Source organism: Lepidochelys kempii, chromosome 16 (genome assembly GCF_965140265.1).
Source record: "Lepidochelys kempii isolate rLepKem1 chromosome 16, rLepKem1.hap2, whole genome shotgun sequence".
NCBI classification, from domain to species: Eukaryota; Metazoa; Chordata; order Testudines; family Cheloniidae; genus Lepidochelys; species Lepidochelys kempii.
This window is the reverse complement of record NC_133271.1, coordinates 8,910,308-8,934,431: the sequence shown is the minus strand read 5'-3', so window position 1 is coordinate 8,934,431 and position 24,124 is coordinate 8,910,308. Positions and strand designations below refer to the sequence as shown.

General features: G+C 52.2%; 1 protein-coding gene across 3 annotated transcripts; it reads right to left on the bottom strand.

Annotated features, from left to right (window-relative positions):
- Positions 1-7,899: 7,899 nt before the first annotated feature.
- On the bottom strand, positions 7,900-23,471 carry LOC140899288 (POU domain, class 5, transcription factor 3-like). Of its 3 annotated transcripts, XM_073314542.1 has the most exons (6): positions 22,733-23,471; positions 16,068-16,206; positions 15,263-15,393; positions 11,005-11,169; positions 9,593-9,785; positions 7,900-8,204 (listed from the first exon to the last, which is right to left on the bottom strand). In XM_073314542.1, the coding sequence occupies exons 1-6, from the start codon at positions 23,339-23,341 to the stop codon at positions 8,182-8,184; spliced, it is 1,260 nt and encodes a 419-aa protein (XP_073170643.1). In that variant the 5' UTR covers positions 23,342-23,471; the 3' UTR covers positions 7,900-8,181. The 3 variants fall into 3 exon arrangements, with proteins under 3 accessions (XP_073170643.1, XP_073170641.1, XP_073170642.1); XM_073314540.1 differs by lacking the exon at positions 7,900-8,204 and having other exon boundaries at positions 9,427-9,785; XM_073314541.1 differs by lacking the exon at positions 7,900-8,204 and having other exon boundaries at positions 9,427-9,785; positions 16,068-16,182.
- Positions 23,472-24,124: the final 653 nt, after the last annotated feature.

Sequence of the window (24,124 nt, the reverse complement as noted above, 5' to 3'; positions counted from 1 at the left end):
TAGGCAATTGGGCAGTGTTGCTGTGTGCTGTTGAAACACCTGCCGGGCTGCACCCCAGAGATGAAGCCTACATGTAAATGTTACACGCTGCTGTAAAGCCCATGGAGATGAGTGTCACCACTGGTGAGCTGGAGCCGGTTCGCTTGAACCGGTTGTTAAATTTAGAAGCCCTTTTAGAAGCAGTTGTTCCGCGAGGGAGAACCGGTTCTAAAAGGGCTTCTAAATTTAACCAGCCAAAAGTGGCGCCTTAGGTGCCGACTCCATGGGTGCTCCAGCCCTGGAGCACCCAAGGGGAAAATTTGGTGGGTGCAGAGCACCCACTGGCAGCTCCCCGCCCCAAGCTCACCTCCACTCTGCCTCCGCCCCCCCCCCCTCGGCTTCCCGCGAATCAGCTGTTGGCACGGGAAGCCGGGGCAGGCTGAGAAGCAGGCGGTGGCTTCCCCGCTCAGGCCCAGGGAGGCAGAGCGGAGGTGAGCTCGGGCCAGGGGGGCACGAGGAGGGCCGCCCACGCCGCAGCAGGTAACCCTGGGGGCGGCCGCAGGGGAACCGCTCCCCGCCCCAGCTCACCTCCGCCACCCTCGGCCTAAGCGGGAAGCCGCGGCCTGCTTCTCAGCCCTCCCCGGCTTCCCGCCGAACAGCTGATTTGCAGGAAGCCGGCAAGGGCGGGGGGGCACGAAGAAGCAGAGCGGGGTGGTGGGTTCAGGGGAGGAGGCGGAGTGGAGGTGAGCTGGGGCCGGGTGCAGGGTGGGGAGCTGCCGGTGGGTGCTCTGCACCCACCAGTTTTTCCCTGTAGGAGCTCCAGCCCCGGAGCACCCAGGGAGTCGGCGCCTAAGGCGCCACTTTTGATGTGATCGGTGGGGGGGTGGCCGCTCCCCCTGCTCCCCCCTAGCTATGCTCCCCTGCCCCTAGGAGCCAGAGGGACCTGCCGGATGCTTCCTGGGAGCTGCCCCAGGTAAGCACCGCCGGGACTCCCCACCTCGCCCCCCGGCAGGTGCCTCTGACTCTTAGCGGTGGGGTGGGCACCCACTGTGGTGGCCCACGAGACCCTCCTGCCCGGTTCTGGGGGCAGTCAGGGGACAGGAGAGGGCGGTGGATGGGGCAGGGGTCCTGGGGGGGCATCAAGGAACGTGGGGCGTTTGGATGGGGCAGGAGTCCCGGGGGACGGGGGTGGGCAACGATCCCCTCGTGGGGTGAGGAGGGAACCCATTAAGATTTTGGCAGTTCATCCCTGAGTGTCACTCTATGTGAATGTGGCTGCTGGCATGCTGTGGGCTGTGCACCGGTCCTGAGCCCATGCTAGCTGAGCTGCTCCTCTCAGGGATTCGGAAGGAGGAAGAACTCCACCCAAGTGTGGGGGAGGCAGAGCCGTCTAGTGGGTAGAGCACTGCCAATCTGGGTTTTAATCTTTCTTCTGCCACTGACCTTCTGGGGGACCTTGGGCAAGTTGCTTCATACCCCTGTGCCACCTCTCACCCTTTATCTGCTGTGGCTATTTTGGCAATAGCTCTTTAGGGCTGTGTCTGTGCAGTGCCTGACACAATGGCGCCCTAATCTCAGTTGGGGCCTCTCGGTTCTACCATGACACAATCAGTGGCGTAGCCAGGTGGAGAAAACAGGGGGAGCGGAGATAAAAACCGGCGCCACCCGCGAGTACTCACCCGGCGGCGCGCCGGGTCTTCGGCGGCAGGTCAGGCGGCATTGAAGGACCCGCCCCGACCGCAATGCCGCCAAAAGCCGGAGCGAGTGAAGGACCTGATGCTGAAGACCTGGAGCGCCGCCTGACCTGCTGCCCAAGACCTGGAGCGCCGCCGGGTGAGTAAAAATGTAAAAGGCGCCAAAGAATTTAAAAGGCGCCACGTCTGCTCGGTGGGGGAGCAGCCGTTGCCCCGCTCCCCCCCCCAGCTACGCTCTGGATACAATTATATAATACTAAGTGCCATGAAGTCTCATTGAACCACAGAAATGTAGGACTGGAAGGGACCTCAAGCGGTCACCTAGTCCAGTCCCCTGCGCTGAGGCAGGACTAAGGATTATCTAAACCATCCCTGACAAGTGTTTGTCTAACCTCTTCTTAGACACCTCCAAGGACGGAGATTCCACAAGCTCCCTCGGTGATTTCTTCCAGGTTAACTGCTTTTATAGTTAGGAAATTTTTCCTAATGTCTAACCTAAATCTCCCATACTGCACTTTAATCCCATTACTCCTTGTCCTGTCCTCAGAGGATAAGAACAATTTATCACTCTCCCCTTCAAAACAACCTTTTCTGTACTTGAAGACTGTTATGTCCCCTTCAGTCTTCTCTTCTCCAGAAGAAACAAACACAGTTTTTAAAAATCTTTCCTTGTAGGTCATGTTTTCTAAACCTTTAATCATTTTTGTTGCGCTCCTCTGGACTTTCTCCAGTTTGTTCCCGCCTCTCCCAAAGCATGGGGTCCAGAACTGGACACAGTACTCTAGTTGATGCCTGATCAGTGATGAATAGAACAGAAGAATTATTTCTTGTGGCTTAAGCTTTCGTGAGCTATAGCTCATGAGCTGTAGCTCATGAAAGCTTATGCTCAAATAAATTGGTTAGTCTCTAAGGTGCCACAAGTACTCCTTTTCTTTTTGTGAATACAGACTAACACGCCTGCTACTCTGAAACAAGCCACAAGAACAGGTTTCAGAGTAGCAGCCGTGTTAGTCTGTATTCGCAAAAAGAAAAGGAGGACTTGTGGCACCTTAGAGACTAACCAATTTATTTGAGCATAAGCTTTCGTGAGCTACAGCTCACTTCATTGGATGTAACTTGTTCACAATGATGCGATCATGACCCAGAAGACAGGAGGTTGGGAGCCTGAGCACTTCAAGATGCCAAAGCATCAATGATCGGAACATAAACTGTTTCAGAAGTAACTTCCCTGATGTCTGGAAACCCCAATGACACAATGGGGCTACTCTGGAAAGTGGAGAGGAAGCCACCAACCACAGGCACTTGTGGGCTCCTTCTCTTAAGGAGCCATTACAGACAAAGGAAACTGCAACAAGGTGTTACGATACTTTAGGTGCTACTTCTGCAACACTCAGTCACATGCAGAGCAGTGCTTACTCCTGCTATTAAACACCACGCTCCCCGCCCCGTTGGTTTGCAGGGGTCTAGTTGCAGGACTCCTCAACAGGAATAGTGCTGCCAAAGTCCAGCCCCCGCAAAGCGAAACAAACATTTACTAGTGAGTCTAGTTCAAAAGGAGTTTTCAAAGCCCATTTCAGAAAAAGCTGCCGTGATTTCCCAAACTCCATTCAGGGCCGGATCCTCGTACCCTATCTCCAGCCTAAGAGCACTGCACTCGGCTGATTTCCATGGCTCTGCTCATGAGTCGGGGTTCACAATTTAGCCTCCAGGGAACGGGCTGTTGTGTTGCACAGTTCACGGACAACTCTCAGCAGGAGCCCGGTTTGCTGATGACAAGTAGGGCTGAAAGGAAATCAGGGAGTGTCCAAAGTGCAAGTCTGACAAAGAACAAAATGACATCTAGTTTAAATGTGGTCAAAAGCCTTTCCATTGCGAGAATGACACACCCAACACCAGGAAAACAAGAAAATCTAAAACTAATCCCCCCCCCCACCTTGCTCAGATTTTTAACCCCCCAAAAGGGAGACGTGCCAGGGACTCCATTGCCATTATTACTATATATATAAAGTATGAGGCCAGAAGGGAGCACTGTGATCGTCTAATCTGGCATCCTGGAAGATACAGGCCACGGGACGTCCCAGAAGTTGCTGCTTGAGCTAGAGGCTAGCGTTTCGAAAGGCATCCAATCTTGATTTTAAAGTGTCCCATGATGGGGAATCCACCACAGCCCTTGTAGGTTGTTTCAATAGTTCATTACCCTTGCTGTTAAAAATACGCACCTCATTTCTAGGCTGAGTTTGTCTGGCTTCAATTTCCAGCCATTGAATCTTGTTGGACCTTTGTCTGCTAGGTTTAAGAGGCCTCTATTAACAAATCTCTGTTCCCTGCATAGCTACTTGAGACAGACCAAGTCACCCCTTGACCTTCTCTTTGTTAAGATCAAGAGATTGAGCTCCGTGCGCGTTTCACTGCAAGGTATGCTTTCCAATCAATCATTCTCGTGGCTCTTTGGAGCGCTCAGCCGAACCTCGGTGAACAGAGCTCACCATGCCACAGAACCAGCAAGTCTGGGGCTGCGATGCCGTGCCAGGCTGTCATAGCGGAAGCAGTAGAGACACCCAATTTCAAGGCATTTCAGCTGGTTCTGTGCCCTTTAAGATGCGCTTAACCCATCAATCAGTCTTTAAAGAAGGGGATTCCTTGTGTGAGACGAATCTTCATGCAGAAAGGGCCCAGATACTCCCACGATGGGTGGCAAGATAAAACGCTCAGACAGACGAATGCCTTTTAAAATGCTCTAGGGCTGCCTTACAACACAGACATTCTGTTTTTCCCAAAACATGGTGTTCTTGCTGTGACTCACCAGTTCACATGCCGCACTGTCCCCCTCAGCCACCTCCTTCCGACAGCCACTCAGCCTCTACTACAGGGTCCGGTTCTGCTGCTGACTTGGCCCTGTGGCCAGCTCACATGCAGCCTCACCCCTTCTGGGGATCAGCGTTGCAGAGAAACAATGACCAACACAATGCTGGGCATCAACACCACATCCTCCACCTCCTGGACTCTGCTGCACTCTTCCCTTGCAGTCCCAGGCTTCCTCCTGGCAGGACCCAAAAAGACCCCAACCAAAACCAAACAGAACTTCAGCTGCTTCTGCCCATCCCAGGTTCTCCCCAGCTCCCTGACCCGCTTCCGGAGCCCCACCCCACAGGGCTACCTCCCTGGAGCCTTGCCCATGTCAGGGCTCAGCCCTGACAACGTCCAGACCCCTTTTCTCTAAGCCCTCTGCCTCCTGAATCTCCTCTGCAGGGCCTCCAGTCCCCTCCACGCCAGCTGGGTCTGCTCAGCAATTGAGGCTGATAGCCCTCTAAGTGCAACAAGATACGCTAATGGTGCCTCCAATTAACCGGTCTACCAGTGTGGGGTTTACACCCACCCACCACCCGTCTTCTACAAACCAGACCACGTTTCCATAACACATCCTGATTGTGCATCGAACTGGCTCCTCCAGTTTTTATTAGAAGTTTTCTCACATCCATTTTTTTGGGGCTAACTTTGTTGTTAAACATGATAGTCATTTAGAAATAGAGATCCTTGAATACACCGTGTCCTGCACAAATGTCACCGCTGATTTTCTAGGGGAAAACTGCTTTGAAACCTAGCTTTGCATCGTTCAATTGCTGGGATAGCAACTTGATGTTTGCTGATCATTGCTCTTTGGGGCACGGACTTTTGGGTTCTGTGTCTGTACATGTCCCAGCACAGTGGGGTCTGCGTCCAGGACTAGGGCTGCTGAGTGCTACCACAGTGCACATGCATTAACAGAACATTTCATGAGTGGGTTACTCTCGTCTGGCAGGAGACTCTCCTGCTTCACACAGGAGTTTGCCTTGGAGAAACAGGAGTGTTTCCAGCCCACTTATCCCCCAAGCTAAAGCCAAGAGGACATTTGCTCATTGCATGGTCCTGTGCTGCACTGAAGGCCCATGTTGCTTGCTACTGGCTGACAGCCCTGGAGACTGAAATCTTCTGGTATCCCCCAAGCAAGGCCAGGCAGTGAGGGGCAAGCGACTGGTCTGTCCATGTGACTCATCATGCCCACTAAGGGCTGAGAGGATCATCCCCCTGACCCAAGGGACTGAGACATCATTCACTTCCATCATGGGGGAGCAACTGTCATTCACACCAGCATGGGTGCAACCCCCCTCCTCTAACCCCCTTCCCTACCAGCCCCCTCTGCCTTCCTCACAGAGCAGGGAGTTTTATGACTCTCTGGCTTCCTTCTACAGGAAGGAATGCATATTTCACATACCTATGGCAGTAGTGCCTAGAGGTCTCAGCCAGTCCACAGCCTCATTGTGCTAGGTGCGGTACAGACAGAGTTAGAGACAGTGTCTGCCCCAAATAAAATCACGCGAGTTTGCTGCAGGGGCTGCACAAGGACAACAGTGATTTTGTGTAGGTCCTACAGAGTGGCTTGAAATAATCTCATGCTACAGGGAGCAGGGATGGGAACAGAACCCAGGTCTCCCAGGGACATACCTATCCAGCATTTTAATACAAGGTGAGAAGAGGGAGAGGTTAAAGTGAGTGAGGGGATCAAACAGGCACCGTCCCCAATGTTCTTCCTGGGGGTGAGCGGCAGGATCCCTCCCCTCTTTCCAGAGGCGACACGCTACAGAGCAGCCCGGTGAGGGGATGGGGAGATGGACGCTACTTTGAAATGTTGAGACTGTTGAGATCTGAGTCCTGCTGCACCCTCAGCTGACAAGCATGGGGTGGGTAAGTCCCACATTGAGGTCTCCATAGAGGTGGTTTTGGAACACAAGTTGATAAATAAAACAGTAATAAGTCACCACTCACGCGGACCAAGTGAGAGTCATCCAAGAGTTCTGAAGGAACTCAAATATGAAATTGCAGAACTGCTAACTGTGGTATGTAACCTATCACTCAAATCAGCCTCTACACCAGATGGCTGGAGGATAGCTAAGGACCTAAAATATGAAATCGCAGAACTACTAACTGTGGTATGTAACCTATCACTCAAATCAGTACACCAGATGGCTGGAGGCGACCTAATATGATGCCAATTTTTAAAAAAGGTTCCAGAGGTGATCCCGGCAATTACAGGGCCTTCCATGGGTCAGTAACTGGTTAAAAGACAGGAAACAAAGAGTAGGAATAAATCCTCAGTTTTCACAGTGGAAATAAGCAAAGAGTGGGGTCCCCCAAGGATCTGCATGGTACCAGTGCTGTTCAACATATTCATAAATGGTCTGGAAAAAGGAGTAAACAGTGAGGTGTCATAGTTTGCAGATGATACAAAATTACTCAGGATAGTTAAGTCCAAACAGACTGCAAAGAATTACAAAAGGATCTCATAAAACTGGGTGACTAGGCAACAAAATGGCAGATGAAATTCACTGTTAATATATGCAAAGTAATGCACATTAGAAAACATAATCCCACCTGTACATACAAAATGATGGGGTCTAAATTACCAGTTACAACTCAAGAAAGATCTCGGAGTCATTGTGGATAGTTCTCTGAAAACATCCACTGAATATACAGCGGCAGGCAAAAAGCTAACAGAATGTTGGGAATTATTAGGAAAGGACTAGATAATAAGACCGCAAATGTCATATCGCCTCTATATAAATCCTTGGTACGTCCACACCTTGAATACTGTGTAGCGTTCTGGTTGCCCCATCTCAAAAAAGATATATTAGAAATGGAAAAGGTACAGAGAAGGGCAACAAAAATGATTATGCACCGTATGGAGCAGCTTCCACATGAAAAGAGATTAATAAGACTGGGACTATTCAGCTTGGAAAAGAGATGACTAAAGGGGGATAGGATAGAGGCCACTAAAATCATGATGTGGAAAAAGTGAATAAGGAAGTCACATAACACAAGTACCAGGGGTCTCCATGTTTAAAACAAACAAAAGGAAGTATTTCTTCACATAACGCCCAGTCAACCTGCGGAACTCAGTGCCAGGGGATGTTGTGAAGGCCAAAACTATCATGGAGTTCAAAAAACAATTAGATAAATTGATGGAGGATAGGTCCATCAATGGCGATTAACCAGGAAAGTCAGAGATGCAACCCTGTGCTCTGGGTGTCCCTAAGCCTCTGACCGCCAGATGTTGGGACTGGATGGTGGGACGGATCACTTGATAATTGCCCGTTTCTATTCATTCCCTTTGAAGCACCTGGCATTGGCCACTGTCGGAAGCCAGGATACTGGGCTAGATGGACCATGGGTCTGACATAGTATGGCCATTCTTATGTTCTTAATTGATTATATTTATTGCCAGCCAAGAGGCAATGAAGCCCAAGCTGCCCAGCAAGGCATGGGCACCTCAAGGGAGAGCCCGGGGAGGAGCCCAGCAGCATATCTGAACGCTGTCCAGCCCAGAGGACACACATGGTCATAGCCAGAACATCGGTGCCATCTTCTGAGTGTGGAGCTCCATTCTGGCATCTGAGGGGAGTGGAGATTGGTTGGGGGTGGAGCTTGCAGCATCCCACATTCTTTCTCTTGCCTGTTTGACCCCGGCACACATTCACGCTGGGCTCCAAGAACGCTCTATGGAAAGGAGGATCTGTCCAGCACTACAAAATGTGCAGTGCTGAGTAGAAAATAACAGGCTCTCGAAAATGGTTAGTTCTTGTTACAATGCACAATGTTTTCTATGGAAGCCACGCTCTACCAGGGGACTCTGGCATGCATGGTATGTCACTCTGCCGGCATGTGGGTGGAATCACAGCCTTACAGAGCTGGGGATGGGAGAAGCACTTTATCCCTTTCCACTCATTACACTGCTTCTCCCAGGGAGCATTCTGCAAGGAGCCAACAATGAAAGCTTCCGGGCAGAGAGTCAAAGCCCTGCAGTGCAGAGTAGAGACCTTAGGGTCCATAGTGGGAGGCATTGGAGGCTATTCTCACCAGCAGTTTGGAAACAGTGGGGTCCCTGAGCTGTTACAGGCCTTGGCAGATCTCCAGCAGAGTCCATCAGGGATGCCCAGTGGTAGCTGAATAGCCTCCTATGCCCTATAGACGCTCGTTAGGTCTAGGGCTGCTGAAGGGGTGGGAGTGGTGGAAGACAAGGCAGCTGAAGCCTTTGCTCTACAGCCAGGCAGGGAAAGCACATTAAGTACACATGGGTCTGGAATTGTTCAGTGAAACATTTTTTTCCTTGGAAAATGCCAACTGGTTGAGGCAGAGAGCTGGGGCAGGTAAAGATGTGTCTACGTGCCCAGGGAGCAAGGCTGAGCTACAGGCTGGCATTTGCCAAGGAGACTTAAGGGCCTCAACTCCCACAGGCACACAATGGGCACCCTAACCCTCCTAGGCTCCCTGGAAACTCCCAGGTTTACGGCTGCCTGGGACTAAGAGCCCATGGGAGTGACGGCCCTCAGGGGCTCGCACAGCCCTGCTGCATGCAACAAAGAGACACGGAGACGGGATCATTTTAAAAACTAGAAATGGCTAAAAAGGGCTTTTTTTTTTTCCTTCTCCAAACTAACAATAGATAAAACATTGTTTGCAAATGAGTGATGAGGCCCCGCCCCCGGGGGGAGGGGCAGGATAGGTAGCTCAACTCGAGGTGGGGGGGAAGCAGGCTCCTTGCAGCAGGAGTGATTCGGAGCGGTGGGCAGGACAGGGACTCACTCCACAGCGCAGGGTGATCCGCTCCCTCTGCCCAGGTTGCTGCCCCTCCCCCTCACACAAAAAGCAAATAAAAACAATACAGTGAATCCCCCATCCCCATTCCCCCCTCCTTCCCCCCCCCCCCCCGAGTCAGGCGCCTGGGGAGCAGCTGCAGGATCTCTGGGGTGCTGTTCTCTCCAGAGAGCCAGCCAAGTAGCACCGCCAAGGAGACACCTCCGTCCAGCTCCCAGGGAGCCCCCAGGTTCAGTTGCCACTGTTCCCCATGGAGACCGCCGGCTGCAAAGCTTGAGGGAAGATCTCACCCTTATGGAAAGCTGGCATGTAGATGGGAGGGGGGGGGGCCAGGGCATAGGCTTGGGAGCTCACTGCGGCGGGCAAGGCTGGGTGCGCCAGGGCCAGGTTCATGTCGTACATGGCTCCCTCGTTCTCATCGCCGAAGGGCAGCAGCAGCCGCTTGCCCTTTTGACGCCGGTTGCAGAACCAGACTCGCACCACCTAGGCAGAGATGGGAGAAGGCACAAAAGGGGAGATGGATCAGCCCAGCCCATTAAAACCTCTCCCTCGGGGGCAGAGCCCCACACAGCTCCGCCTCTAGAGGGGAGCAAAGCAGCCAGACAATTTGGGAGCTTCAAGCTCTTTTCCAGTGGGATGTTTTCTGCCTTCCCTCCACCCCCACAAGGCCCTACATACCCTCCCAGCTCAGCAGTCCCAGCTGGGAGCGCTTTGGTCAGCCAGGCAGAGGGATGGGTCTCTACAGAGCCCCAGGACACCCTGACAGTCCCTAGCATGTACGAGGCTGTCCTGCAACAGGGCTACATTCCTTCACCAGGTGCACCCACTAATTGAGGCAGTCTGGGCTCTAATCCCACCTATTGGGACCCACCTGATTTGGCAGCAATCTGGCTACCAAAGGAGCCCACGGGCACTCTTGTTGCATCCATGAATCAGACCTCCCCTGGGAGGGGAGTGACGTGGGCTGGCAGCTGGTGCTAACATACTCTTATCGCTGTTTGCTTTGTGCTCGCAGCCCCTGCACTAGCCATTCACCTCCAGAGTAGAGGTCTGGAGTAGAGCTGGACAGTAAAGGGTAGGGGTGGTGGGGACACTGTGGAAAATTTCGGTGAAAACAAAGGCTAAATTTTCAATGGACAATTTAAATTTTGTGGCAGAAGTTCAAATACCAGAAAGTGTCAGCTGCCACAGTGCCTACCGAATGGTAATTGCAGTTTGGGTGCCAGATGCCCCCCATTCCCGTCTTTAGGCTGGGCTACGTCACGCACCGTGTGCCACAGCCGCCACTCTCGTGGTGGGAGGTGGTGCCTCACGGGCCTCCCTCGCCATGGTGCATCATGGGAAATGTAGTCTGACTGGGAAATCCAGCTCATAGAGGAGAACAGGAACACGAGGCAACTGAACTACAGATCCCATGAGGCACCATGGTATCATTTCCAAAATGCAATTGTTGGATTTTTTAATCTTAAAAAAAAAAAATCATCCTCCTCCTCCTGTGGAAAACAGACTTGTTTTGTGAATAATTTGGTTTAGTCAGAAACCCAATTTTCTGCTTAAAAATAGTTTAGATGGAAAAATTTCCACCAGCCCTAAATTGGCCTTTAGAAGTACCCCACTAGGGAATGCGTTAGAGTCATTCCTAAGGACCTGACTTCTGAACATGCTGTTCTCCCCACCGCTGGGGAGCTCCATCTAAACCTACGTCTTTGTCCAGGTTGAGATCCTCGGCGATCTGCGAGATCTGCTGGGGGCTCGGCTTCACGCACTTGCGGAAGAAGTTCTCTAGCGTGCCCTTGACGTTGTTCTCGATGCTGGTCCTGCGCTTCCTCTTCCGGGCCTGGGCCAGCACTTGTTCTGCATTGCACAGCTGGAAGCAAGAGACACAAACCCACAAAAGCCATGGCACTTGGTTACAGGTTGTCCCTGTGGAGCAACAGTGTTCCCAGCTCCTCAGGGCGCACATATCTGGCTGGGAGAGGGGTAGGGCCAGGCCTGAGAGATGCCAATCCAACGTGCTGCAAATCAGTGTTTAGGTGGAAAGGGATAAAGTGGCAGGTTTTCAATTCAAACTGAAATGTTTGTTTCTGAAAATTGAATTTAGTTTCAGAAATTTCCCATGAACATTTTCAAAATGAAAAATTTTCATTCTTTCTTTACAGGGGGGAAAAAAAATGTGGTTTTCAACCAGGTCCATTTATATAACCATCTACAACATATAGTATTCATGTCTGTAGCATGCTTAAATAATTTATTAGCCCTTTTTATAAAGTCTGTATAAATGTACACTAATACAAAGAGTGACCAATTATTTGGGAGAATATTAAAAGGATTTCATTAAAATATTTCTATTCACATTAAGGTTTTGTAATTTTTTAAATAGATTCAATCCCAAAGTGTTTGGGGGTTGAACTCCCTTTGACCCCCAAACTGCTGGCCCACCCTCGTTATCACATGGAGTAGTGCTGGGCGTGCCAAGCAACCGGCTTCCCTAAACGCCCAGAGATGCTTTAGAATAATTACTCAAAGGAACCTGCTCACGGGTCCTGAGCCTGCACCTTAGGCGTTTTGCCATTGACCTCAATGGAAGCAGGATCAAGATACAAATTGCTTCAATAATTTCCCTTTAGTGAAATTCCCTTCCTTACCCTTCCAGAGAACCTACGCAACATAGTTAGCAGGTTGTGCTAGGTTAATCCTCCCCTGGACTTCAGCATATGGGACTTAAATGCTGTATTCTAAAGGGCACATCACCTCCCACTCCCTTCTTCTGGCTGAGCAGGAGAAGTTGCGAACCACACCACACACGGGGTAAAGGAAAAATCCCTGGTTTTCAGCCTTCCTGCAGCTGCTCCTCACTGGAAGGGAGGATATGGGGTGAAATCCAGGCCCCACTAAAGTCAAAATTTGAGCAGACTTCAATGGGGCCAGGATTTCACCCATGACCTTCCAATAGCCTGCCCCATCCTGCGAACCTCGCTGTGCCCCTGGCAACTGCAGAGTGCGGAAGAGGCTCCAGGTGCAGAGGACCTTCTGCCAGGTACCCACCTGCAGAAACCTCTGCAGTCAGTGAAGATTGTGACTGCTCAACAAAGAGTTGTTTCCCCCCAGACCTGCAATATGTTCTCAGATTCAGCCCCTGGCCCTCGTGCCATGGTAACTCAACCAGCCTCACTCCACCGACTACGGCTATAACATTTAAGAAGACGGGAGCCTCTCTCCAGATCCACCCATGACAGCAGAAAACGATCATGATTGCCTTGTTGGAGGCTGTTGTGATGTCTGGCTGCTCCAGGATCAGAACCAGTTGAAGAATCTGTTGCAAATTATATTTGTTGGGAATCTTAGTATATTTTCCCATCAAACAATGATTGTAAGTTCTTCCCACTCTTCGACCATCTCTGCAAAAGGTTGGACACTCTCCATCACACAATAGTCTGGTCAATCGGCTAATTGTTTATTTACAAGTACCTCTGCCCTACCATTGGAACAGACACTGCTACTCCGGTAATGCAAATGGCAAGTGTCTCTCTGAAGCCAGGCCAATGAGCAGGGCCTGGGAGCACTGGCAGGTTGTGGTTGGGACAGGGATGGAGGGGTTCCAGCTGCAAGGGTTATTAGCTGTTGCTAGACACCGCAAGTCCTCACTTACCCTGCTCTCTTCCCAAAAGGAACCTTCCCTTGTCAGCTCAAGGCCTCCTTACACTGGTGCCGTCACAGCTCACTGGGAAGCAGGCTAGCCCACTGGTCTATTGATAGCCAATGCCTAGGGCTGCAGGTTTATCACAGAGGTAAAAAATGTCACTGATACTGTGATTTTCCCATGGCTTTCTTTGCATCTGGGATTTCATAGGCTGAGGAGCTGGGGGGACCACCAAGGCCAGGGCCCATCCACTTGTACCACCACAGCTCAGGGCCGGTGATCTGGCGGTGCCATAGCCAAGAAGGGGCCAAGGCTGGGTGTCTCAGGTAGAAGGACATGCCCACAGGCCAGAGCAAGGAGCCAGGCCAGCCCCATGGGACAGGGGGCATACTTGTATAAGTAGGGGCATAGCGAGCAGATCGAGGGACGTGATCGTCCCCCTCTATTCGACATTGGTGAGGCCTCATCTGGAGTACTGTGTCCAGTTTTGGGCCCCACACTACAAGAAGGGTGTGGATAAATTGGAGAGAGTCCAGCGAAGGGCAACAAAAATGATTAGGGGTCTGGAACACATGACTTATGAGGAGAGGCTGAGGGAGCTGGGATTGTTTAGTCTGCAGAAGAGAAGAATGAGGGGGGATTTGATAGCTGCTTTCAACTACCTGAGAGGTAATTCCAGAGAGGATGGTTCTAGACTATTCTCAGTGGTGGAAGAGGACAGGACAAGGAATAATGGTCTCAAGTTGCAGTGGGGGAGGTTTAGGTTGGATATTAGGAAAAACTTTTTCACTAGGAGGGTGGTGAAACACTGGAATGCGTTGCCTAGGGAGGTGGTGGAATCTCCTTCCTTAGAAGTTTTTAAGGTCAGGCTTGACAAAGCCCTGGCTGGGATGATTTAATTGGGGATTGGTCCTGCTTTTGAGCAGGGGGTTGGACTAGATGACTTCCTGAGGTCCCTTCCAACCCTGATATTCTATGATTCTATGACAGGGGCCACCACTGTGAGGTCAGTGCTGGGTAGGCTCGTTCCGCACCACCCCCCCCCACCAACCAGGCCTCCCACCCCCCAGGGGCAGGACCGAACCTCCCCCACCATGTCACATCCCCCCACTTCAAGTGACTTTACAACCACTACCTGCAAAAGCTGTGACTTTAACTAAATCTATCAGGACTGCTCAGCGATTGGATAAAAAAAATGCCGTGACAAATCTGCAGCCCTACCAATACCCTTCCTAACGCCAGGCCCTTCCACACTGGGTGGGACGAAGAAGAGATAAGGTGGAATTTGAGGAGTCATTCTCCAGGCACATCAGAGCAGGATGTCTGCAAGAGAATCCGTGGGTCTGCTGGATTAACCAAGAAGTAAAGGAAACAATTAGCAAAGATAAGGAGGTTGCGAGAAATCATCATTTCTTTGCCTCAGAGTAGGTCAAGGAGATCCCGACCCTGAGCTGCTGTCTCAGGTCAAGGACCAAGGTGTTAAACAGGAGCTGCTGGAACAAACTGATCAAGAGCAAAATATCAGGAGGCCTGGGCGACATGACCCAAGAAGTTTGAATGCAAGAGCGAAGTGTCTGAGCTGCTAACAAAACTCTACAATCCTGGGGGCTGCAGTGGGTGCCTAGAATCCCATACAACCTTGCCCCAGGTACCCACTCCTACACCAGGGCTTGCAACGGCGTCCCGGGAAGGCAGCCATACAGCTATCATCTCCCAGCTAAAACCAGTGCTTTTAGAGACGCTTTACACAGCCCTGATCTTTTACCTGCAGGACAGTGGCTGGTCAGTGGGGAGAATCTCATCCTTGGACTTTGGTTTAGAAAGAAGGCGAGTAAGAGGAGACATGACGCGGATAAGCAGAGTAATGAATGGGAAAAGGTAGATCAGGCATTCCTATCTACCCTCCCTCATTACACACCAGCAAGGGGTGAGTCAGTGCAACTGAAAGGCAGCACATTTAAAACCAGTCTGAGGAAATTCTGTTTCTCCCCCAAAGCACGTGACTAACCTGTGGAACTCACTGCCCCAAGGTATCAGCAAAGCCAAGAGTTCAGCAGGATTCTCTAGAGGCCTTGGACATTCTCATTCTCCATAGTCACAGCAGAAAGGATAAAACACATTCAGAAGAGATATAAGCCCTCCTGACATGTATCAAGCTCTGACTGACGGGGGTCAGGAAGGAACTTGCCCAGTGACTAGGCTACTTCCATAGCTGCCCATTAAGAGGTCACGTACACCTTGCTCAGAAGCAGCTAGTCCCGGCCATTGGGCTGAGCCAAGCCCTGGGCTGACCCAATCTGGCCCACCCCTCCCCACTTACCTCTTGCAGGCTGTCGCTGTTCTCTACCTCGTTGAGCCAGCGCTGCAGCAGTGGCTTCAGCTTGCACATGTTCTTGAAGCTCAGCTGGAGGGCTTCGAAGCGGCAGATCGTCGTCTGGCTGAACATCTTCCCTGGGAGGGAGAGAGAAGCACCGTTCACGGCAAGCCTGGGGCTGCCAGACTCCTTATCCTATACCCCCAGCACACCAGCCAGAGAGGAAAGAAACCTGCCCACTACTTGACCCATGCATGGAGCATCCATGACTCTGGGGGCTGCATCCATGCATGGGAGACCCCCCGCCCCAATATTGCACAGTCACCTACCCACCTCTGCAGCAGGGACCATGGCGGTCTGCTCCCTTCACCTGCTATCTGGGGGGAGGAGGGGCATCTTCTGTCCCTTCCCCCCATAAGTGAGGCACTGGGGGAGATTGAGTCCCTCTCCCCCCCCACCCCCGGCAGACAGCTGGATCTAGGAATCCACTCTGCCCCACATAATTTTGCTTTCCCCCAGGATCCCCATCTCCTGTTGTGAGCCCCTCCCTCAAGACAGCAGCAGGGATCCCCAGGTTACAGCATCATGTTGGGGCTCCCCCGGAATCGCCACGGTGTTCACACTGGGCTCACTGCAACAAGCATCCAAAAACCCTTCCAGCCGCTTTGAACATCCAACTGGGGAAGAAGCTACACAGCACCAGTGAGGATCCAGGGGCTGTCCCTCCCCATCTCTCACCTTCTGCATCAAGAGACACCCCCAGAGGCACCAGATGCACTTGGGAGGGGTGGGGGAGAAAAGTGAAACTCACCATACAGAGTCCCCAGAGCCATCCCCACATCAGCCTGTGTGAACCCCAGGGTGATGCGCTTGTGCTTGAGGTCTTTGGCAAACTGCTCCAGCTCCTCCGAGGTGGGAGTGGTGTCCTGGCAAAAGCAGCAAAAACGTTTCTGTGAGGGGATAAAGGAGCCCGCTGGGGGCTGGCAAGGAGAGAGGTGGATTCACTCAGGCATTTCAGGGATGTATGCAGATCCAAGCCCTAGAGAGATGGATCCCAGGTCTACCGCTGCAATCAGGCTCCACCGCGGCTTTCATGGCAGGTGAGAGTGCGAACGGGCTCGGTGAAGCCCTCAGTTGTTTGTTTGCATGGACAAACCAGCATCCTGCAGCACGAGGATGGCAAACAATCCCAGAAGGAATCACTTTCACCTGACACGGAACCAAGAGCTCTGCTGGGATCCGAGAAACAGGCTGATCCCTCAAGCTGCTCTCTGGCTTTCTGCTTCACGGCAGAACGTCTGCCTCGACTGTCCCTCAGGCTCCCTCGGCCTGGCTGCCCGCTGCAGTGGGAAACAGCTCAGCCACAACCTCCCACCCACTGGGGTGATGTCTGGCTGGCGAGGCTCAGAGTTGGAACAGCATAGCGGAAGTGGGGGGGGGTGCATGGTGCTACAGGTCAGCGCTGAGGGGTGTTAGCTGGGCCGTTAAGGTCAGTAACTTTAAAAATGAAAGCTGTAGTTTCTGCAGACATCGCTGCCTTTAGACACTCCCTCGCTTACCCATGAAAGCCTCCCACTCCACTCTGGGCAGCAGACAAGCCAGGTAATCAGTGCGTGGGATGGCCATGGAGATTCACCAGGCAGAGACTGAAGCTGGCAAGCTGACGCCCTGCAATACCCCGACCCTCACAGCCCCCCGCAGCCAGGATACGTTTCCTAGGGTCAGTTTGTGGTGGGGATGAGAAATCCACCCAAGCCCAGAGATGGCCCTAGTCACCACAGTACCTGAGCACTGCCCAACTCCACGCACTGCTCTGCTGGAAGGCAGGACAGGACCATCTCTGTTTCCAAAGGGTCAGTGGAGTGACTTGCCCAACACAGGGTGGGTAAAAATCATGATAAAAAAATACAAAATGGTTTTTTTTTATTTAAATATCGCTGTTGCCTTTTATTCCCTTCCTGTTTTATAGTCTTAAGTGGCTGGTTTGTTCTTGTTTAAAGAGTTTCCAAATTGTTAGTTGAGTTGCAGATTTTACGGTGAAGTTTTTCTTTTCTACTGAAGTTTCAGCCTTGAAACTCTCAGCCAGGCTGTAAAAAAAGAAGTCCTGGGCCTGATACCACAACCCCCCCCACCACAGCAAATAGCAGCCAACACTACCGGCCGCCACACTGCACTTCCACAAATCAAGAAAGTCACAACGCTTTGACCAGGCTATGCTCCTCCCTCAGGTTTGCAGCGTGAAGTCAATAGGACTTGTGCTCCTAAGACACTTACAAGCTGTTGAAAATCCCACCTTTAGGATTTTATGGACCTAAACATTTTGGCCTGTCTGTATAAAGTAAGTTCACAGCAATGTTGTTAATGCACTGGGAAGATGAAATCACTTGTCATCGCTGATACTATCTGGCCACCATCTCTGAAGTGTCTGAGCACCTCATAATATTTAATGTCTCAATCCTTCCCAAACCGCCGGGGAAGGGCTATTCTGTACCTGGGGAACTGAGGAAGAGCCTGAGGCGCAGTCTACATTACCAACGTACATGAGTGGAACGACGTCGCTCAGGGTGAGGATTTAACGCAGTTCCACCAACTGAACTCCCGGGGTAGACGGCACCGTAGAAGAGCGTCCTGTGGACACACAGCTACTGCCTCCCGGGGAGGTGGAATTCCTACACCCATGGGAGCAGCTCTCCCATTGGGTGTAGGTAGCATCTTCACTAAGCGATACAGCGCACCGCAAGTGTAGACAAGCCCTGAGTAACTTGCCCACGGTCACACGGAGAGCCTTAGGTGGAGCAGGAAGTTGAATCTAGTGTCTACACTAGCACTTTTGTCAGTAAAACTTTAATCAGTCGGGGGCAGGGGGGAGAAAACCACCACCCCTGAGCAACGTGTCTGGACAGCACTACCTTGGCGTCTCCAACAGAGCTCACTGGGTGTGGTTTAATTATGCCGACAGGAGCGCTCTCTCCCATTAGCACAGAGCAGCTCCACAGGAGACCTCACAGCGGCGTAAGATCTCTAGTGTAGACACAGCCTTTGTCTCTCAAATTCTAGGCCAGTGCCCTCATTGCTGGGCCACCTCTTCTCTCTACACTGAAGCAGTTTTGTTCTGAAGGGACAAAGATTCTGTGCCACTAAAAGAATGGTTTGTAATAGAAATACAATTTTAGCCCATGGTCCTGCTAACAATTATGCACATGCTTAACTTGGCATGCAGGAGAAGTCACATCAAAGTCAAGGGGACTTTTCATCTGAGTCAAGTTACGTACCGCCTAGTGACTGCTGGACCAGAGCCTTCATTTTCAATATTTTGGGGTTTGCCTATTGCAGTTTTGCAAAATCCAGTTCAGCTCCCGGCGCAGGAGTGGCATTTACCATTTTGTAGGGACCTCTCCCATCATCTACCCTGAGCTCCTGAATGACGCAGGACAGAGAATTTCCCATAACTTCTGTTTGAGTTAGAGTAGATCTTTTGATAAGCTCATCAGTGTTAGTCTAGATTCTGTGACAGAGGCAGGAACTGAACCTCCAGCCCAAGGAGTCACAGGCCAGTACCTAGCCACTGCACCATCCTTCTCAAGGGCCCCCACACCCTCTTGTACTACTTCCTATCCCACCCTGCTCCCAGGTAGAGGGGAAGCTGGAGGCCAGATCCCCCTCTGCTGTAGGCAAGCTTCCACCGAGCGATGCCCATGGACACCGGCCACGTATCTTCCCTTTTGTGAAGGTTGGGAAGTACCTGGCTGCTGGGTTTTCTCTTCCCCAAGGAAGCCAGCAGGGAGAACACACTGATCTGTGCTCCAAGTCGAAGCCCTGCTCCTGCAGAGGGGCTCCAAGCAATGCCCTCCACCACCAGCAGATGCCAGTGTGTTATGTTTGAGACCTCTCACCAGCAGAGGGCCAGTGGATCTGGATTCAGCCTGTCAGCTGTCAACTTCCTCTCAGTGCTAAGGAGAAGGCTCAGATCCTAATTCCAGGGGTATTTAGGAGCCTGAATATCTTTGAAGATCTGGGCCCAACAAAGCAAAAAAGGATCAAATCCCCCTTTAAAAATCAAAGCAAAACACAAGGGCACAACTCATCTAAGCCACTGGGAGTTCACACTGGAAGAGAGATGGGCTGCAACCAACCCAGCACCCAGAGCAGCAAAGTTTTGCTATGAGAAGGTGCAGAGTCACCTTTCAATCAGCTCTCCTGCTCGCTTTGATGATACTGGCACAACATGCAGGGTGGCAGCAGTTGCCAAGCTGCGATTTAAGATGGAGATGAAAGCAGCATTGGCCCAGATTCTTGTACCTTGCCTCATCATGGACACCTGCGCAGAGGGGTACAAAACGCTGGGCAAACTGAATGGTGGCTTCTTACCCACGTGTTGCCCCAGGTGTAAGTCTCAACACGTGGTCCAGGGCAGGAGAAGAGGAGATTCAGAGCACTCTACGTTTGCACAGAAAGCTCCATCTACACACACACAAAATGAGCATGCACTGTTTTGCACACACAGGTTTCCAGACCTGCCCTTCTCCCCACCTGGAACTGTTGTGGGACAATTTATGAAACAGGTTTAATTAATTAGTTCATAGCCTTTCTGAGCAGTGGGAGGTTTTTGCAAATACAGTCCTGCCACCGGTACTATTAGCAGTTAACAAAAGAATAAACCAAACCCAGGGCTGTGCCCTTTAAAATTTTTGTCCATCATAAAGAGTCCAGAAAAGAGTTTTTCCTTCTGTTTATTATTTACTTTCTTGTTTTTCCCCTTAGAAATATCAGGAATGTCAATTCTGATTTTCCCTGGCCGTTCTGGAAGATCTGCCAAGGCATGGCAGGGCTTCTCCACACACAACAGTTTGCACCAGTTTCCACTAAAAGCAGGTTTTTTGATTGATTTAGTTAAAGTGGTGCAAACAGCAGCATGGACCCGCTTAAGTCTATTCACACGCTTAGTTGTGGCTTAAACTGATTTAGATTAATTTACCGAGACAAGCGTTGCATCCGATGAAGTGAGCTGTAACTCACAAAAGCTTATGCTCAGATAAATTGGTTAGTCTCTAAGGTGCCACAAGTCCTCCTTTTCTTTTTGCTTAATCTACCTGAGAGTCAGGAATCTGACCAATTTTTAAATTATTATAATCTGGAGGGAGCTGGCCTACACACTCTAAATATCTGGATTTTTAAAATTCCATTTAAAATAAATAATAATAGTCATGCCGATGAAAATATTTAAAGCAGGCAGCTCCGGCAGCCGAAGGGCTGCATGCACAGAAGAGCTGAGTGCGCAGACATAACAGAAGCATATGCCCGTCCTCAGAGACGGCTGGCTGAGCTATCGCACTGAGGAGCGTACAGAGACAAATATTTTTGTTCTGCAACAGCCAGCAGAGGGAGCCCACGGTAAAGCCGCTGCTCAGAACCATGCCAGTGGCTGATAGACATGAGGGGCAAACATGGCAGTAAGAATGGGAGGCCCCCCTGAAAGCATGGGAAGAAACTGTGTGGTGCTGATCTCTGGATCCCAAAGAGCCCAGCACTGGAGCAGCTGGGCAACACAGCTTAGCCACACTGAGAGAAAGCTCTCCGAACTGGGGGTGCCCCTGCTGGAAACGTGCTCAATGCAGTAAACCAGGCTGGAGAGCAAAACTCACTCCCCACCGCCAATGGGACACAATCAGGGCTCCACTTTTGCATAAGCAGGAACTCAACCTCCTTCCTGAACCTGGGCAGGATGGGAGGTGACAAAGGGGGGAAACAGGCAAACACCAGACCTCTAGCGAACTCACGTGCTTCTGAGCCTTGGCATCCTTCTGGACTCCTCCCTACTACTAGATTCCCAGATAGTCCGGAAACAGTTTCTTCCCCATCCTGACAGAGGAGGGCCCAACCACTGTGTGAGCCCCATCACCGAAAGGGTGCTGCACTTCACATGGACAGCAGCAGCTCTGAAGAACATCCAGCTAGCCCAGAGTGCAATGACCCAATTATTAAGCACCATAGGCCACTTTTAACCACCTGCTGTGGTCACTGTGCTGGTGCCCCAGAGAAGACCCAAGGTCATCAAAGCCCTCCGCAGGCTGAGCTGAGAGGGAAGGTTGGGTCCCTGGCGGAGAGTGGAAGAAAGAGGGAGGGAAGTCATAACATGAGGCTAGCAAGGTTAAAGGGGTTAGACTCAAGCCCTGCTAGGCATGTGCCTGGGTGGATCTGGTAGGCCCGCTCTCCTTGGTGCCCACTGCTGTAACCTCTTCCCGCAGACATCCTGGGATGAGTTATGCAGGAGGTCAGACCAGATTATCCTAATGGTCCCCTGGGGGGAGGGTGCTGACAACTGGGAGCTCCTGGAGAAGCAGAGGAGGGAAAAGAAGAATAAAAAATGGAAAGGAAAATACAGAGAAAAGCAAAAAGAGAGAGACGAGTAATGTGCAGCAATCGATGGAGCTTCAGAACCACTGGCCTAGGCAGATGTAGGGAAGCTCTAGCAGGATTTGGGAATGTAGCTAAACCCCCATTTACACTACAAAGCAACAGTGTTGTAACTTAACCCCCTTGCAATGCAAAGCGCTTTCATCCCATGGGACCTGTCATCCTGCCTTTTTCCTTGCTGTCCCTGGGCCTGTGCCTCTCAGCTGGTCTTTAAATCCCCCAGTCAAACAATTCTGTACCCCGGCTGGCTCACACCACCAGTCCCTCTCTACTAACTCCCAGCTCTTACAGAGCATTTTCCATCAGATCTCACAACGCTTCCCACAGGAGCGGAGTTTCATTCTCCCCATTTTACAAATGGAGACATCCAAATGATGAGGGTTTGGAGTGAGACAAAGAGAAGTTTAAATCTCTACCCTGGCATTACAGAGCAATGGTCACTTCACTGGAGGGGGGGGAGAGATCAAACTGCAGCTGAGAGTCTGGATAAAAGACTATCATCATAAAGAACCCTGGTGCTTTTTAAAAGCTGATTTATGTGTCTACACACACACCCAACACAGAGTCAGATTTTGGGTTGCTCTGATTCACACATCAGACAGGGATCTGGCCCACCGTATTTAAAAAGCAGACAGAGCTTTTCGTCTGCGTTTGCGGACGCCACCTCCAGGGAACACAGGCCACCAGAGAGACCCGTCTGTTCAGAGCAGCCCGGTTGGCCCCGTGTAGATCGATCGCTTTGGGGAACCCTACCCGCCCTCCCCAGCCACCCCCGCTGGGGAGCTGCTCCCCAAGGAGCCTGTGCCAGGAGAGATGTGCGGCTACAGCGCAGCGGGACTGTCAGGGAATGGGGGAGACAAGGTCACCCCAAAAGCATCAGACAGAGAGGAAGAAAAATGGGGGCGCTGCTCCTCTCCGCTCCCCTCCCCCTTGGTATAAGCCGGAGAACTGGGGGGAGATCCCTTGAGAACACGCAGAGCGGAAAGGGGTTAGAGGGGGGGCGATCCCCGGGCCAGCCCCGGACTGGGGTCCGGGGAGGGGCCGCAGGGCTGCGATCCTTACCTCGTCCCCACTCTCACTGGACTGGCCTCCCTCGCTAGCCGCCCCACTGGAGCTGCCGCTGCTGCCCAGGCTGGAGAGGCCGCTGGGGGGCTGGTGCGGGTCGCCGGGGTAGATGGCGTGATGGGCCCCAGGGCAAAGCCCGACCCCTGGGAACGTCTGGCTGGGGAGGGGGCCGCGGGACGCCGCCGCGCTGTGCCCAGCCAAGGCAGGCCAGAAAGGGCTGTTCCAGGGGTGGGCGTAGTAGGGGCCCGCGGGCAGGAGGGCGCATTTCCCTTCTGGGGAGCCTTCTTTGCGCCCCTTCTCCTGGCCGGGCTCTTCTTTCGGGGCCTGCCCGCTTTCCAGGAGCTGGGGGCCCCGGTGCCCCCCAGCCATGCCCGGCTGCTGGCAGGGCTCTGGGCCAGGGAACGGGCCCCAGGCCTTAGCCTGGCCGGCCTCCCCCGCCGGGAGCTCGGGGGGCTCGTACTCCGCTTTCAGCGCCGCGAAGGGGAAGAAAGGCGGCTGGTGGCTGGTGCTGCTGTAGCCGCTTTTGCCGAACTGGCCGCCCGCATCCTGCAGGATCCCGGCCCCCAGGCCGAAGGAGGTGGGGGGCAGCCCCTCCTGGCTGAACATGGTCGCCCCCAGGCTGCCCGGAGCCGGGGCCCCCGCTGGAAGGGTCTCGGAGCCCCTACGGCGCCATGGCCCAGGCGCGACCAGACGAGGCGAGGGCCAGGAGTCTCCGCATGCTGGCAGGCTCACGGCAGCAGCTGGGCACCGGCGGGGCCACGGCGAAGCCCCTCCATGCTGCAGAGACCCGACTGAGCGCCTAAGCCGGCCAGGAGCCTGCACTGAAGGCCAGCCAAGGGGCTACCTCCCCCCGCCCCGCTAAGGGCCCAGCTTGGGCGTCTCTGTTAATTGCCCCTGCTCAGCTATTGGCCCCTTTAAGACAATTGACACCAATAGGTTGTAAATGAACTTGATTCTTGTGTGTGTGTCGGGGGTGGGGAAGGGCATCTTGCAACCACCTTGATTAGAAATAGCTTCAGACTCCGTGTATCTTCCCCCCCCCCCCCGCCACCTCTTTAACTTCCCCATGGGTTTGGGAGGGCATCAATCGAGAAGGGAAATGAAAACGACCAGCTGCATAATTTATTGGTGGTGGGAATTATTCTGCTCGGATCCTGTTTAAAAAGGCCGGAGCCCTCCAGGAATTGTTCGCTCCTCCATATTCAGAGCAATTAACCGTTTGCACGTGGGTTGGACTCCAGTTGGGGAAATTACAAGATTGCAATTGCAAACCCATTTGGATGGTTAGTTGCTCCCAGCAGTTTGGGGCCAGGTTGCAAAATCCTTGCCCTGCCATGCACTGATTTTGCAACCGTTGGTATATAGCAAGGGTCGACTGGGAGCTGTGAG

Coding starts and splice junctions, on each gene's coding strand:
- LOC140899288 (XM_073314540.1), bottom strand. CDS start 23,341: ATGTTCAGCCAGGAGGGGCTGCCCCCCACCTCCTTCGGCCTGGGGGCC. Junction 15,394..16,067: donor GGCTCTGGGGACTCTGTATG/GTGAGTTTCACT, acceptor TCTCCCTCCCAG/GGAAGATGTTCAGCCAGACG. Junction 11,170..15,262: donor ACAGCGACAGCCTGCAAGAG/GTAAGTGGGGAG, acceptor TCTTGCTTCCAG/CTGTGCAATGCAGAACAAGT.